Source organism: Sminthopsis crassicaudata, chromosome 4, assembly GCF_048593235.1.
Source record: "Sminthopsis crassicaudata isolate SCR6 chromosome 4, ASM4859323v1, whole genome shotgun sequence".
NCBI lineage: Eukaryota > Metazoa > Chordata > Mammalia > Dasyuromorphia > Dasyuridae > Sminthopsis > Sminthopsis crassicaudata.
In genome coordinates, this window is record NC_133620.1 from 24,940,630 (window position 1) to 24,956,604 (window position 15,975).

Sequence of the window (15,975 nt, forward strand, 5' to 3'; positions counted from 1 at the left end):
CTCTGGGCTAAATACTTACATACAAATAGTAAAAAAAAAAAAATAATAATAATAATAATAAAATAAAAATAAGACAGGTTCAAAATAGTCTAAAAAGGGAAGTTTTGCCCAGGGGAGGTATAATTTGGTCTGCAAGTGAAAGGAATGGTGAGTGGATCCATAGGATAATTCACTGGCAAGTTCTTTACAGATATGAAAAAGTGCATTTGACTCTTGTTCCAGGATTTGTTTCCAAGTATTTCATGGGCACATTGATGATTTGAATAGCAGACGGTGTTAGGGATCTCATTCTGTCTACTTATGAGAAACTCTGAGCAATGAGGAGTGCATGGAATCCTAGGAATGAAGATAGAGAAACAGCATATAAAAGACTATCTGTTCTATTTATTTTAGGCTCCTTAGTTGATTACTTGTAGGCCCAGTCTAGTTGACCTTCATTCTTAGGATATATCGCCTAGTGAATTTTTTATATTAGGATGAAGTCCAAAAATCTGTATCCAAAATTCAGTTTTGTCATTTGCTATCTTTATGAATTGATGCAAATCCATATACTTCTTTGAAAATCTTCTCCCTCCTTGGTAAAATACAGATAGGAATCCTTGATGTCTGGACTTTCCAGGGAGCCTATGAGGAGATTGGGTCTGAACTGTAAGACTTTGTTCCCCATGAAGCCATTTCTTTTCTTTCTTTTTATTTTTTTAAACATATTTCCCTATGAGTCATGTTGGAAAAGAATAAAAATCAGAATAGAAGGGGAAAGCCACAAGAAAACAGCAATACCAAAAGGGGAAAATACTTTTCTGCAATCCACATTCACTCTTCTCTAGAAGAGTTCTTTCTCTGGACACAGATGGCATTTTCCATCCCAAGTCTATTGAAATTGCCTTGGATCAATTGCCTTGCTGAAGAGTCATAATTGATCATCATATAATCTTGTTGTTGCCGCGTACAATGTTCTCTTGGCTCTACTCATGTCACATAGCATCAGTTCATATAAGTCTCTGCAGGCCTCTCTGAATCCTGCTGGTCATTTCTTATACAACAATAATATTCCATAACATTCATATACCATCATTTATTCAGCCACTCTCCAATTGATGGGCATCCACTCAGTTTCCATTTCCTGGCCACTGCAAAAAGGGATGCTATAAACATTTTTGCACATAGGGGTCCTTTCCCCTTTTTAAAGATCTCTTTGGAATATAGGCCCAGTAGGAACACTGCTGGATCAAAGGGTATGCACAGTTTGATAACTTTTTGAGCATAGTTCCAGATTGCTCTCCAGAACGGTTGGAGTTCCACAGTTCCACCAACAATGTATCAGTGTCCCAATTTTCTCACATCCCCTCCAACATTCATCATTATCTTTTCCATTCATCTTAGCAATCTGAGAGATGGGAGGTGGTACCTCAGAGTTGTCTTAATTTGCATTTCTCTAATCAATAGTGATTTAAAGCACTTTTTTTTTTAATGACAAGCGATGTGGGCTTTAGTTTCTTGATCTGTGCAGTGACTTTTCCCTTACAAGTCATTTGATCGTGTGTTCTTCCTAGGTTACCTGGACACATTTCTCAATATAATAGTGGGAACTATGAGAGAGGTCTCTCCTATCCTAGGTCCTACTAACCAGTGGCTGCTTCTGTTTGCAGATGTGCCTCGTGGCAGCGGGGCTCACCTACCCTTGTCACCAGCTCACAGTGGGGAGACGGACTTCACCAACACAAGCTCGGGAAGAGTCAGAAGAGGTAAGGCAGCTCTCCTGAGCATCCCGGGAAGTGGGGTACTGTCAGGACACAGCCTCCCAATGGGAGGTCAGCAGACAGCTGAGACTTGGTTCTCCTTCTCTATCTTGGAATACCATGCTAAAAATGCTTGGTCTCAATTTCCTGAGTTAGGGGAAGGATTCAGGAGACTGTCTGTGCTCCCAGCTGTCTCATGTTACTTATTTCTTTGTCATTGAAACTGGAGAAGCTGGTCATTGGTGGTGGGGGGCGGTATATGCCCCTTGACCAGCCCAAGGGCCCTTTGGAGTTCTCACAGTGTCAGGAGAAATAAAGAAGGCCCCCAGCATGTGGCAAACATATGAGAAGTCAGAGATGTGAGGCCTGCAATTCCATTTGTGTGTTTAGGTACGACTGATTAAATAAAAAGTTTAATAATGTTTATAATGCTCAGTAGCAAGAGTGCTAGATCTGTCTCTTAGAAGATCTGAGTTTAAATCCTAGCTCTGCCACTTACTACCTTGCCATCTGTAGGACCAGATTCCTTCTGCTTTGGGGACCTCAGTCTTCTCGTCTGTAAAATGGAGCAAGGGTAGATCTCTGAGTTTAAATATCATAAGGAAATTTGAGCATGGAAGGGTCAAGAATTGAGATCTGGAAGAGAAGGATTCCCCCAAAGGCCCCATTCTCATTGTATTTAAAATTCTTGGTTGGCTCATTAAACCTGTTTTTGTGTTTTTCATTGTATCTGAAAACGATCATGTTTGCTTATATTAGTTAAATTCTTAACAAGAAAGATATTTTTTTTTAAACGCACAAGAGGCTGTTCTGTAAGGAGTGAAGTTTTTTTTCCCACTACCTGGTTATGTTTTCTTGACTCTTTTAGCACAATTTTCCTGCACACAATGCTTTTGTTCCAAGGAGCCCAAGTGTTTTCCTGCTGTTTTTCTCTGCATTGCTGAATATAGCCCAAGGAGAGGTTAAAATATGTCCTCCATGCTTGGATCCCCTCATGTTAAATGATCCAGTTAAAAAAGGCACAAATATCTCTTCATAAATATTGCTTGAACAGTTTGCTGAAAGGTGACAAGAGCGTGGTTTCTCTATATAACCTTTCCTTCTCTGACCCTTCTTTTCAAAGCTTGTTGGATTGAAAGCCATCTCCAATGATGGTAAATTATTTTCATTCAGTTTAATTCAGTCAGCATTTATTAAGCACCTACTAGTATACTCACAGAAGATTATATTGCAAGGATATTGCAGATATACCTACATACCCACAATTCAGATCTTTGAGAGAGGCAAAAGAGAACACTATGCATTTTATGAGCCTTTTCAAACCATAAGGCCATGGTGGGGTAGAGCAGAAGGTACTATGGCTAGATAGAAGTGGCTGCCATGCAAGTATCCAAAAATGTCCATCAGTGAACGTTGTTTGAAGTAGTGAGATGGCCTATATGGATGGAGTGACTGGCCTGGAGGCATGAACACCTGAACACAAATCCAGCTTCAGACACTTTACTAGCTGTGTGATCCTGGGCTAGTCACTCAACCCTGTTTGCCTCAGTACCTCATCTGTGAAATGAATTAGAAAAGGAGATAGCAAGCCATTCCAAGAAAACCCCAAATGGGATCACAAAAAAGTCAGATATGACTGAAAAGATTGAACAACAACAAAGAATATTGTTCACTTAATCAACAGGCTTTTATTAAGTCCTACTCTCTCCCAGGTTCTATGTAAGACACTGGGATTACTGCCTAACTCTTCTGCTACTTGAATGTTAGATTCTTTACTATACCACTTGCAGAATGTTGATGGAAAAGGGGAAAGTGTCTCTAAATCGGTTTTTACACAGGCCTTGAATTTAGGGTATTCCAGTCAAAGAATCTCAAGAGTCAGAAGAGAATTCATTGTTTTTCATCCTCTCCTACAATGGAAGGATTTTTGTTTTTGCATCAGTGGCACTTAAGTAGACAATAGTAGACACTGCTTGTGAAAAGAACTCACAGAGACAGCTCCGAGATGGCAGAGCAGACAGGTTTGCCTGAACTCTTCCAAATTCCTCTCTAAATAACTTTAAAACAGTGCCTCAAAATGAATCCTCGAGCAGCAGAACCAACAAGAAGCTGGAGTGAAGTAACTTTCCAGCTCAAAATAACTTAGAAGGACAGAAAAAAAAGGTCTTTTTGTTGTTGTTATTGTGAGAATGTATCACAGTCTGGCTCAGGCCATGCCTTTGCAAACAAGCAATAGACTTTGAAAATGGCTGAATCTCAGCCCCTAAATGGTTCAGACAGCTAGTCAGAAAAAGGGAATACTTTATTGCCCTGGATGCAGGACTCTGTTGTATTGTCCATCTGAAGTTCCAGAGTGCAGTCCCACGACAAGGAGGAGCACAGTACCAGATTGGAAAAGAGTGCTTGCAATTATGTACAGACCAAGAGAGTGATGACCACGACTCTCTTTAGATCATATTCTGTTGGAAGAAATAAATACTTGCAGACCTTCAGAATTAGCTTTGCAAACAGCAGCACAACGACCTTAAAGCTTGGAATGGTGCCCCCTTCCCCCGGAAGCAAAATCCAACTACAACATAAAGTTAAAAGTAAAGAAGTAGGCTGTAAAAATGAGCAAACAACCAAAAAACTTGAAAAACAAACTCAGAGCCTAAAATTAAAACATTAATTGATAACAGACCCAGAAAGAATTCCTGAAAGAGCTCAAAAAAAGATTTTAAAACTCAAATAACAAAGGTAGAGAAAAATTGGGAGAATGATGTAAGAAAATCATAAAGAAAAAAGTCAACAGTTTGATAGCGAAGGCACACACAAATCCTGATAGGCCAAATAGTTGAAAAACAAATAAAAAAATTCATTGAAGAAAAGACCACCTTAAAAAGTAGAATTTGCCAAATGGAAAAATAGGTACAAAAGCTCACTAAAGAAAATAATTCCTTAAAAGTTAGAATTGGGCAAGTAACTAATGACTCCATGAACCAACCAGAACAAATCGAACAAAATCAAAAGGATTTAAAAAAAAAAAAAATAGAAGAAAATGTGAAATCTCTCAATGGGAAAACAACTGCCCTAGAAAATAAATCAAGGAGAGACAATTATAAGAATTTTTAGATTACCTGGAAGCCATCATCAAGAGAACATAATCTTTCAAAATGAAAAGAGCTCTCATATCCTAGAACCAGAGCATAAAATAGAAATTGAAGATATTCACCATCAGAACTCAGTATTTAGCAAAAATTGCTGAGAAAATTAGAAAATAATATGGCAAAAATTAGACCGACATCTCATACTATACCAAGATAAGGTAGAAATGCGTTCATGATTTAGACATAAAAGATGATACTATAAGCAAATTAGGAGAGCAAGGAATAGTTTACCTGTCAGATCTTTGGGGAAAGAAGGAATTTATGAACAAACAAGAAATAAGAGTACATTATGAAGTACAAAATAGTTAATTTTGATTACATTCAATTAAAAAGGTTTTGCACAAACAAAACCAATGCAGCCAAGATGAGAGGGAAAGCAGAAAGCTCAGGGGGAAATGATAAAGGCCTCATTTTTAAAATATAGAGAGAACTGAGTCAAATTTATAAGAATACAAGTCATTCTCCATTTGAAAACTGGTCAAAGGATATGAACAGGCAGTTTTCAGATGAAGAAATTAATTAGAGAAATGCAAATTAAAAGAACTCTGAGATACCGCCTCAAACCTCTCAGACTGGCTAAAATGACAGAAAAAATATAATGATAAATCCTGGAGGGGATGTGAGAAACTGGAACACTGATGCATTGTTGGTAGAGTTGTGAACAGATCCAACCATTCTGGAGAGCAATTTGGAACTATGCTCAAAAAGTTGTCAAACTGTGCATACCCTTTGACCAGCAGTGGTACAGGGATACAGGGATACATTGTTGTAAACTGATCTAGCTATTTTGGAGAAAAATTTGGAACTATGCCCAAAGGGCCACAAAACTGCCTATTCTTTGATCCACCAGTATTTCTGCTGGGTCTGTATCCTAAAGAAATCATAAAAGAGGAAAAAGAGTCCACATATGCAAAATTTTTTGTAGTGGCAAAGAATTGGAAATTGAGGGGATGCCCATCAGTTGGGGAATAATTGAATAACTTAGGGTATATGAATATAATGGAATATTGTTGTTCTAAAAGAAATGATGAGCAGGCTGATTTCAAGTAAGACTTACATAAACTGATGAAGAGTGAAGTAAACAGAACCAAGAAAACACTGTACATAGCAACTACAAGATTATGTATCAATTGTGATAAACTTAACTCTTCTCAGCAATGCAGTGATTCAAGGCAATTCCAATAGACTTGGGATGGAAAATGCTATCCATACCCAGAGGAGGAATTATGGAAACTGAACGTGGATCAAAGCTTACTTTTTTCACCTTTTGTTGGTTTGTTTTCTTATGTTTTCCCTACTTTGTTTTTATTTTTCTTTCCCCTCATGGTTAATATGGAAATGCGTTTAAAATGTTTGTTCATGTATAACCGACATCAGATTGCTTGCTCTCTTGAGGAAGGGGGAAGCAAAAGAGGGAGGTAGAAAATAATCTGGAAATCAAAATTTTACAAAAATGAATGTTGAAAACTATTTTTACATGTAAATAAAATACCATTGGCATTCCAAAATGGAAACTCCTAGAAATATTATAGCCAAACTCCAGAACTCCCAGGTCAGAGAGAAAATACTTCAAGCAGCCAGAAAGAAATAGTTCAAGTACCATGGAGTCACAGTCATTATTTACTGCTATATAGATCACAACAGATTGTGTCAAGCCATTGGAGTACCAGATCATCTTTTATGTGTACTGAAGAACCTATATGTGGGCCAAGAAGCAGCAGTTAGAATTTGACATGGAATGCATAGCTGACTCATTTAAAATTAGAAAAGGAATAGGATAAAATTGTATGTTTTCATCTTATTTAATTTATATGTAGAGTACACCAAGCAAACTGTCAAGCTAGATGAAGCAAAAGCTAGAATTAAAGTTGCTGGGAGAAATATCAATAATCTCAGATATATAAATGATACTACTCTGATGGCAGAAAGTAAAGAGTAATTAAAAGGCCTCTTGATGAGAATGAAAAAGGAAATTGTAAAAGCTGGCTTGAAGCTTAAAAAAACTAAGATTTTTGTAAGTGGTCTCATCATTTCCTGAGAAATTGAGGGTGTAAGAATTAGAAGCAAGATCAATTTTTATATTCTTGGGCCCAAAGATCACTGTAACCATGCAATTATAGTGACTGCAGCCATGAAATCAAATGATGTTTGCTCCTTGGAAGGAAAGCTATGGCAAACTAAGACAGTAGACTAAACAAAGATATCAACTTGCCCACAAAAATTCAAATATTGAAAGCTATGGTTTTCTTTCCATTGGTAATGTATGGCTGTGAGAGTTGTACTGGAAGGAAAACCGAGTGCCACAGAATTGATACTTTTGATATGTGATTTTGGAGAAGAGTTTTGAGAGTGCCTTAAACTCCAAGTACATCAAATCAGTCAATACTTAAATTAATTAAGGTTATTCACTAGTAGGTTAAATACTGAATCTACAACTTAGATATTTTGCTCACATAATGAAAAGACTGGACTCATTAAGAAAGACCCTAATGCTGAAAAAGATTTAAGGCAAAAGAGAAATATGATGGCAGAGGACAAGATAGAAACAATGAGCATAAGCTTGGACAGACTTTGGGAGACAAAGGAGAACAGAAGGGCTTGAAATGCTATGGACAATGAAATCATGAAGAATTAGGCATGATGAACAATAACCACAGTCAAGATCTCATAAGATTTAGTAGCTTCTGCATTAAAAGATTGGAGAACTTGGAATATGATATTTCAGAGAGTAATCACCTCCCTAGCAGAACTGAGTGTATGATCCTTTTAGGGAAAAGTGGCTATTCAGTAAAATAGAAAACTGTGAAGTATTCATCATAAAGATTAGAGCTGAATAGCATAAAAAGCAGAAAAGCTAATCTATAGGATGCAATAAGGGGGAGAGAAAGACAGCCAGACATGTGTGTGTGTGTGTGGGGGGGGGGGGAATGGAGTGAAATAGACAATTGTTATTACGATGAATGTGAATGGAATGAACTTGCCCATAAAACAGAAATTCTTCACTATGTTTTTTACAAGTAAAAGAGAGACATACAGAGTAAAGGTAAAGAACAAAGTTAAGGAGATGAATAGAATAGACTTGTTCAGGCTAACACAGCTTGTATCAGAAGTTGGATTTAACCTCAGGTCCTCCTGACTCCACCATCCACTCTATTCACTGTCTTTTATCCATTTTACCATCTAGCTGCCCCAGATGAATATAAATTTTTAAAAACTTAGATATGATAAACATCTGAAGAAAATTGACTTGGAATAAAAAGGAACTTTTTTTTTTTCAGTAGTACATGGCACCTACACACAAAAAAGGACCATGAAACCTCTAAACCACATGCAAAAAAAAAGAAAAGGCAAAAATATTAAATATATCCTTTTCAAATGAAAATATAATAAAAATTACTTTTAATAAGGGCCATGGTGACAGATTAAAATAATTCTAAAGAATGAATGAGTTAAACAACAAATTTTAGAAATAATTAATATTTAATTTCACTAAAGACAATAACAATAAGGAAACAACATACCAACATTTATAAGATGCAACCAGAGCAGTACTTAGAGGAAATGATATTTCTCTAAACACTTAATTCAACAAGATAGATAAAGAACGAATCAATGAATTTGGCATGCAATTAAAAACAAACAAACTAGAAAAAGAACCAATTCTCACTCCTTTCAATACAAAATTGAAATCTTGACAATGAAAGGAGAGAGTAATACAATTGCAAGTAAGAAAATCATTGATCTAATAAAAATTATGTATTTGGTTTTATAGAGAAAAACAAACAATAAAAACATTGTAAAAGAAAACTAAAATACCAGTATCAAAAATGAAAAGGGTGAATTTTCCATCATTGTAGATGAAATTAAAACAATTATTAGGAGTTTTTTGCCCAATTATATCCCAATAAATCCAACACAGTAATAAAATGGGTGAATATCCACATAAATTACCCAGATTAACAGAAGAGAAAGCAAAATATTTAAATTTTCCTCTTAGAAAAAGCAATTAAATAAACTATTACTGAATACTCTGAGAAAAAAAAAGATGGGATTAATAAGTGAATTCTACCAAATGTTTAATGAACAATTAATTCCAATGTCATCTAAACTATTTGGGAAAATAGGCAAAGACACTATTCTGTCAAATTCCTTTTATGACACAAAACTTGGTGCAAGTATCTAAACTAGGAAGAGCAAAAACAGGGAAAGAAAACTATAAACCAATTTCTTTTCTAAAATTTATTTTGAATAATATTTTTATTACTATTACATGTACTTGTACTTATGACTACATGTAAAAACAATTCAACATTTTTTTAAAATCACTGTTTCCTTTACCTCTTCCTAAGAAAGCAATCAATTTGATGTAAATTTTGCATATACAATCATGCAAAACATATTTAGTCACATTGTAATAGAAAATATAGGTTCCCCCCTCCAAACACACACACACACACACACACACACACACACACACACACACACACACACACACACACAGTGAAAAATAGTATGTTTCTACCTATATTCAGACTTCATCAATTCTTTCTTTCTTTCCTTTTTTTTCTTTTTTCTTTTTTGCTGAGGCAATTAGGGTTAAATGACCTGCCCAGGGTCGTACAGGTAGGCAATGTTAAATGTCTGAGACCATATTTGAATTCAGGTCCTCTTGACTTCAAGGCATTTCTACTGCACTACCTTGTTGCTTCCCTTAATCAGTCCTTTTTATGGATGTAGATAGCATTTTTCATCGTGTGTGCTTTGGTACAGTCTAGGATCATTTTATTGCTAAAAATAGTAAAGATATTCATAATTCATGTTCATATAATATTGCTTTATTATGGTTCTAATCACTTCACTCTACTATAGTTCATATAAGATTCTGAAAGAATCCTGTTTGTCATTTTTTATAGCATGTTAATATTCCATTATAATCATATGTCACAATTTCTTCAGCTATTCCAGAGTTGATGAGCATCTCCTCAATTTCTAATTCTTTGCCAATACAAAGAGTTGCTATAAATATTTTTGTACATATAAATCCTTTTCTGTCTTCCTTTTTTCTTTTTCTTCTCTGTCTCAAAACATGTATATAAAACCTTTCACCTCTCAAAATAAATTGTATTATCAAAATTATAACTATTACTAAAAAGAAAATTATTATCCTACTCCCTTCCCTGCATCTATGTTTAAGGACAAATACAAATAATAATAGTATGTTTCAATTTACAAACTTCTCAAAACACTTATTTTTATTAAAAACACTAGCAAGCATAGGAATGAATAGAGCTTTTCTTAAAATAATTATATCTCTCTAAACCTACCAGCAGGCATTATTTATAATGAGGTTAAGCTAAAAGCCTTCACAGTAAGAAAAAGGGTGAAGCAGGAATGCTCATTATCACCACTGTTACTCATTTTTATACTAGAAATGCTAGCCATCACAAGAAAAGAAAACTATTACTCATTTTTATGCTAGAAATGTTAGCTATCACAATAAAAGAAATTGAAGGAATTAGAGTTGACAGCAGGAAAACAAAACTATCATTCTTTGCAAATGATATGTTGAAATACATGGAGAATCCTAGAAAAACAATTTTAAAAAGCTGAAATAAATGACAACTTTAACAAAGCTACAGAATATAACAAACCCCCTTAAATCATCATCATTTCTGTATGTTACCAATAAAATTCAGCAGAAAAAGAGAAATTCCATTTAAAATAGCTATAGATGATACCAAATACTTGGAACTCTACCTGCCAAGACAAATCTAGGAACCCTATGAACACAATTACAAAACATTTTTACACAAAAGTTAGATCTGAACAATTGGAAAAATACCAATTGCTCATGCCAGTATAATAAAAATGGCAATTCTGCCTAAATAAATTTAATTATCCAGTATCATAGCAAACAAACTACCAAAATTTATTTTCTAAAGCTAGAAAAAATATCAGTAAAATTCATTTAGAAGAACAAAAAGTTAAGAATATTAAGAGAATCAGTTTTTTAAACTCAGTCATACCAGATCTCAACTGTATTACAAAGCTGTAATCACAAAACAATCTGGTACTGATTAAGAATTATAGGGGTACATTAGGAAACTAGGTTATGTACAATGATCATTTTCTACAATAAACAATAGGAAATGACCATAGTAATCTAGTATTTTAGAAATACAAAACTCCAAGTTCTTGACATAAACTCATGATTTAACAAAAACCTCTAGGAAAACTGGAAAGCAATTTGACAGAAAATAGGTATAGATCAGCATCTCCTACCATATACTAAGATTAGGTCAAAATAGATAAATGACTTAGATATAAAAGTTGATAACATAAGAAAATTAAAATAGGGGAGTGTGGAATCTTTTACCTATCAAGATCTATGGATCTTGTTGGATCTATGGATAAGGGAAGAATTTATTACCAAGAATGAGATAACATTATAGAATATAAGATGGATAATTGTGTTTACATTAAATTTTTAAAAGCTTGCACAAACAAAACCAATGCAGGCATGATTAAAATTAAAACAGAAAGGGGTATTTTGCAGTAAATTTCTCTGATAAAGGTCTCATGTCTCACATATACAGAGAACTGAGTCAAATTTTTAAGAATGAGTCATACAACTGATAAATGGTCAAAGGATATGAACAGACAATTTTCAGGTGAAAAAATCAAAGCTACCTATAGTCCTACAAAAATACTTTAAATTAGTTTTGGTTAGAGAAATGCAAAAAAGAAAATAATAAGTGTTGGAGGGAATGTGGAAAAATTGGAACATTATTGGTGGAGAACCATAAAACTCCATACCCTATTAATACCAACAACTAAGTTTATATCCTCCAAAAAAGTTTAAAAAATAGGACCTATATATACAAAAATATTTACAATAGCTCTTTTTGTGGTGGCAAAGAATTGGAAATTGAGGGGATACCCAACAATTGGGAATGGCTGAACAAATTATGGAATGGTTGGTTAGTTGTTGTCCTTCATTCTCAAAGAGGATCACAATGATATTACTATGTTAGAGTCAAGTTACAGTGTGTCTGACTGGTTGATCATACCAGTGTGAGCTCAAGACAGATCAGACACAAATATTTCACGTGAACATTTGGAGTGGATTCTCCAAATTTGTGCATCTTGTGTTTCTTTTGCGCTACTTCAGTTCTGCTTTGCTCATACAGCAAAGCCCCTTCTTGGATGATGGCACACTGTGCCTGATGATCCTGTATCAGTGCCTCCCATGTCAGGCATTTAATTCCAAAGTGCTTCAGAGAACCTTTGAGAGGACCGTGACTATAATGGGAAATTGCTGTGCTGTACAAGGTGATGAGCAGGATGCTTTCAGAAAAAAATTGGAAAGATTTACATGATGTAAAGTGAAGTGATGTAAAGTGATAGTCATCCAAGAAAATCCTAAAGGACTTATCATGAAAAAATACTTTCCAGAGGAAAATTTCAGAGTAGGTCAGAAAATGCCAAGCTCTCCAAATTTTCCCCACAAACAAGGCAGAACATTGCCTTTAAGTGAACTTAAGACTAGGAATAAATAAAAGTCAGGGTGATTCATTTGTTCTCCTAAAATAATTTGAGACTACCTCCAGAAAAACTCTACGTCCTGGGATGCCCTCATTGAAGTGCAGACTCCTCTAGCCCAACTCCACTGAATCAGCCACCACGCTCCAGCAGCGTCTTGGTCTGGTTGGCAGCCTCGGCCTCCAGAACTTCATTTGTCCTTTCTTCTTGAAGAGGACCAGGATTTGCAGATGAGGCTAGGCTATGCACAGTCTCCAGCTCACTGTCTTCTCAGAGTCCTCCAGAACCAGGGACAAAAAAACAGATCTGGAGGCAGTGGGAGACCTTGGTCTTTTTAAGCTAAGATCTGGGCCAGGGCTCAGTTTGTCAGAAGATGGAAGATGGAAGGACCCTCCAGCTCTGCAGACCAAATGCAGGCCCAGGCCGTGCCCTGGGAGTGCAATAGCAAAAAATACACTTGCAGAATATCAGAGTCTCTGGTTTCTGTTTCAGAGCAGAGGAGAGAGCTAAAATGTGCAGACTTGAGAAGTTTGAAGGTATATTTTAGGGACCTGCCTTACCCTGGTGGAGAGGAGTACTTGAAGTTGGACCCCTAGACAGTGATCAGAAAATAAGAGTAAGGATATGAGGACACCTTCCCTACACCTCAGGAATAGAACCTGATTACAAAAATAAGCTGTTAAAATTATGTAAGTAAGCAAAGGAGAAAAACCTATTCATAGACAAGTACTATAGGGCTAGAGAAGATCTAAGTTCATATTCAGAGGAAGATGATGAAGTTTGAAAAACTATTCCAACTTTATAGAGAAACATCAAATGGTCACAAGCCCAAAAAAAGTTCTTATAAAAACTTTATAAAGGAACTAAAAAAATCAAATAAGAGATTGAGGAAAAATTGTTGGGGGGAGGGGAGAAGAACAATCCAAGAAAAGAGGAAGGTCGATCAATTGGAAAAAAAAATCCAGAAACTTAAGAAAATAACTCTTTGAAATCTTGAATTCAGCAAGGGAAAGCTAATGATGTCATACATAAGACACCAAGAAATAATAAAATCAAAAGAATGGGGGGAAAAAAGAAAGAATTTGAAACTTATTAGGAAAACAGTTGATTTGGAGAAAGATCAAGGAGAGGCAAAGAATTGTTGAAACACAAGTTATGATAAGGAAAAAAACCTCTTGATACAATATTATAAGAAATTATTGAGGAAATTGCCATGAAGTTCTAAAACAAGAGGATAAAGTAAGTAGAAATAGGAAATCTATTCCCCTGATCATCATTTGAAAGAGGTCCCAGGATGAAAATTCACAGAAATATAGCCAAGTTTCAAACTTCCATGCTAAGGAGAAACTATTGCTTGCCACAATGGGGAAAAAAAAATACTATGAAGTTTCTACATTAAAAGACCAAAGTGCTTAGAAGATTGTTTTTCAAAGAACAAAAGAGCCAAGGTTGTAACCAAAAGTAATTTGCTCAGAAAGTATAATTCTGATCATTCCTCCCCCTCTCCCCCCCAAAGAAAAGGACATTTAATGAACTGAACAACACTGGAGTATTTGTGACTAAAAAATAAAAAATAAAACTCAATGGAAAATTTAGCATTCTGGGCTAAACATTAAAGACTAATCATACAGGACTCAATAAGATCAAAATGTTTAATACCAATTTGTGAAAATCTTATCAATACTCTCAAAGCTGTCATCATTACTTGAGTAGTTTGAAAGGAAGGTTTGGGCTGAGCCAAGTATGGGAGTTGATTTTTAAAAATAAAATTGGTTAGGGAAAGGAAAAAGGACCAATTATTTCTTCCAAATGAAGCATGAATGAAGCAGTGATACAGCAGAAGCAGGTGGGTGTGAAGGGCTGGTAGTGCTGGAACCTTATTCTCATCTAAACTGGGTTAAAGAGGGAACAATATAATACATCTAGAAAGGTATAAATGGAGGGCAAGGGAACAGGATATGGGAAGGACTTTTAGAAGTGTTTGTAGATTAAGAATTAGGAGGGGTGGGCAGATCAAGAATAGAAGGGTAAGGGGAGAGGATCTGGGAGGGATTTTTTTTTAAAGAATGCAGATTAAGAGAGGTAGTGGTTAGAAGTAAATTAGATATGTAAGGAGGGTCAGGTTATAAAAAGAAAGCTGAGAAGGGTTATAGTGAGGAAAAATAGGATGGAGAGAAATACACAAATGCTATTATAACTGTAGCTGTGAATGGAATGAACTCATTCATAAATTGGAAACAGCAGAATAGATTAAAAATCAGAGTTTGATAGCATATTGTTTACAAGAAACACATTTTAAAATGAGAAATACAGAATTAAAATAAAGAGCTGGAACAGAATTTTTTATGTTTCAGCTGATGTTAAAAAAGCATTGGTAGCAATCATGATCTTAAAGTTAAAGTGAAAATAGAATTATAATTAAGAGATAAGCAAAAATGCATTATGGTAAAAGATATCATAGTGAATCAATATCAATACCAAATCTATATGTGCCAAATACTATAGCATCAACTTTTTTAAAGTAAAAGTTAAATGAATTACCAGTGGAAGTAGTGGTGGACAACTTGAGTCTTTCCCTCTCAGAATTTGTAAATCTAATCAGAAAATAGATTTTTTTTAAAAGAAGTCAAGGAAGTAAATAGAGTTGTAGATAAGCTGGATATGATAGTAATCTGGAAAGAATTGAATGGGAATTAAAAGGAATACACATTTTCTCAGTGGTAATTGGTGCAAAGTGATACATGATTTACAAAGACAAACCATATATTAGGACATAAAAATTTATAATCAAATGTAGAAAGGCAGAAATATTAAATGTATCCTTTTCAGATCACAATGCAATAAAGATTATATTTAGTTAGGGAATCACAGAAACACAAAATTAAAAACTAGAGACTAAATAATTTTAAATTTTAATTAAATTTTAAAAAATAATTTTAAATAATAAAATTAAATTTTATATATTTTATTTCAATTTAAAAATGAGTGGGTTAAAGAACAAATCATAGAAACAATTTCATTAGAGGGAATAATAACAACATATAAAAACTTATGAACTATAGCAAAAGCAGTATCAGAGGGAAAATGTATATCTAAATATTGATGTCAGTAAATTAGAGAAAGAGAATGGTGAGTTGAGTATACAATTTTAAAAACTAAAAAAAGAACAAACTAAAAATCTCCAATTCAACATAAAATTAGAAATCCTAAAAATCAAAGTTAAAATTAATAAAATTGAGTGTAAGAAAACCATTGAATTAATAAAAAAAAAAAAAAACTTAGGAGTTGGTTTTATTTTTAAAATTACCAATAACACTTGCCATTGTAAATATGATTTTAAAAAATAAGAAGAAAACCAAATTACCAGTATCAAAGGCCAGCTAGGTCTTCATTCAACTCTTACCCTAACTCTTAACTCTGGATTCTATCCACCATGTTCCTAACAAGAAATATCTTTTCCTTGTGACTCTTCCCCTTCCCCTTCAGCTTCCTTTTATGCATTGTTCTCTAGTCCATGGGACAATATCTATCTTTCCTTTTGTTTTCCA

General features: G+C 34.6%; 1 protein-coding gene across 1 annotated transcript in view; it reads left to right on the forward strand.

Moving 5' to 3' along the window:
- The window catches only part of FAF1 (Fas associated factor 1), a 379,742-nt gene that overhangs the window by 262,267 nt on the left and 101,500 nt on the right, over nucleotides 1-15,975 (forward strand). Inside the window, exon 9 of the mRNA XM_074265977.1 lies at nucleotides 1,650-1,745. Within this exon, the coding sequence (XP_074122078.1) occupies nucleotides 1,650-1,745 (96 nt within the window). The remainder of the gene's footprint in view (nucleotides 1-1,649; nucleotides 1,746-15,975) is intronic.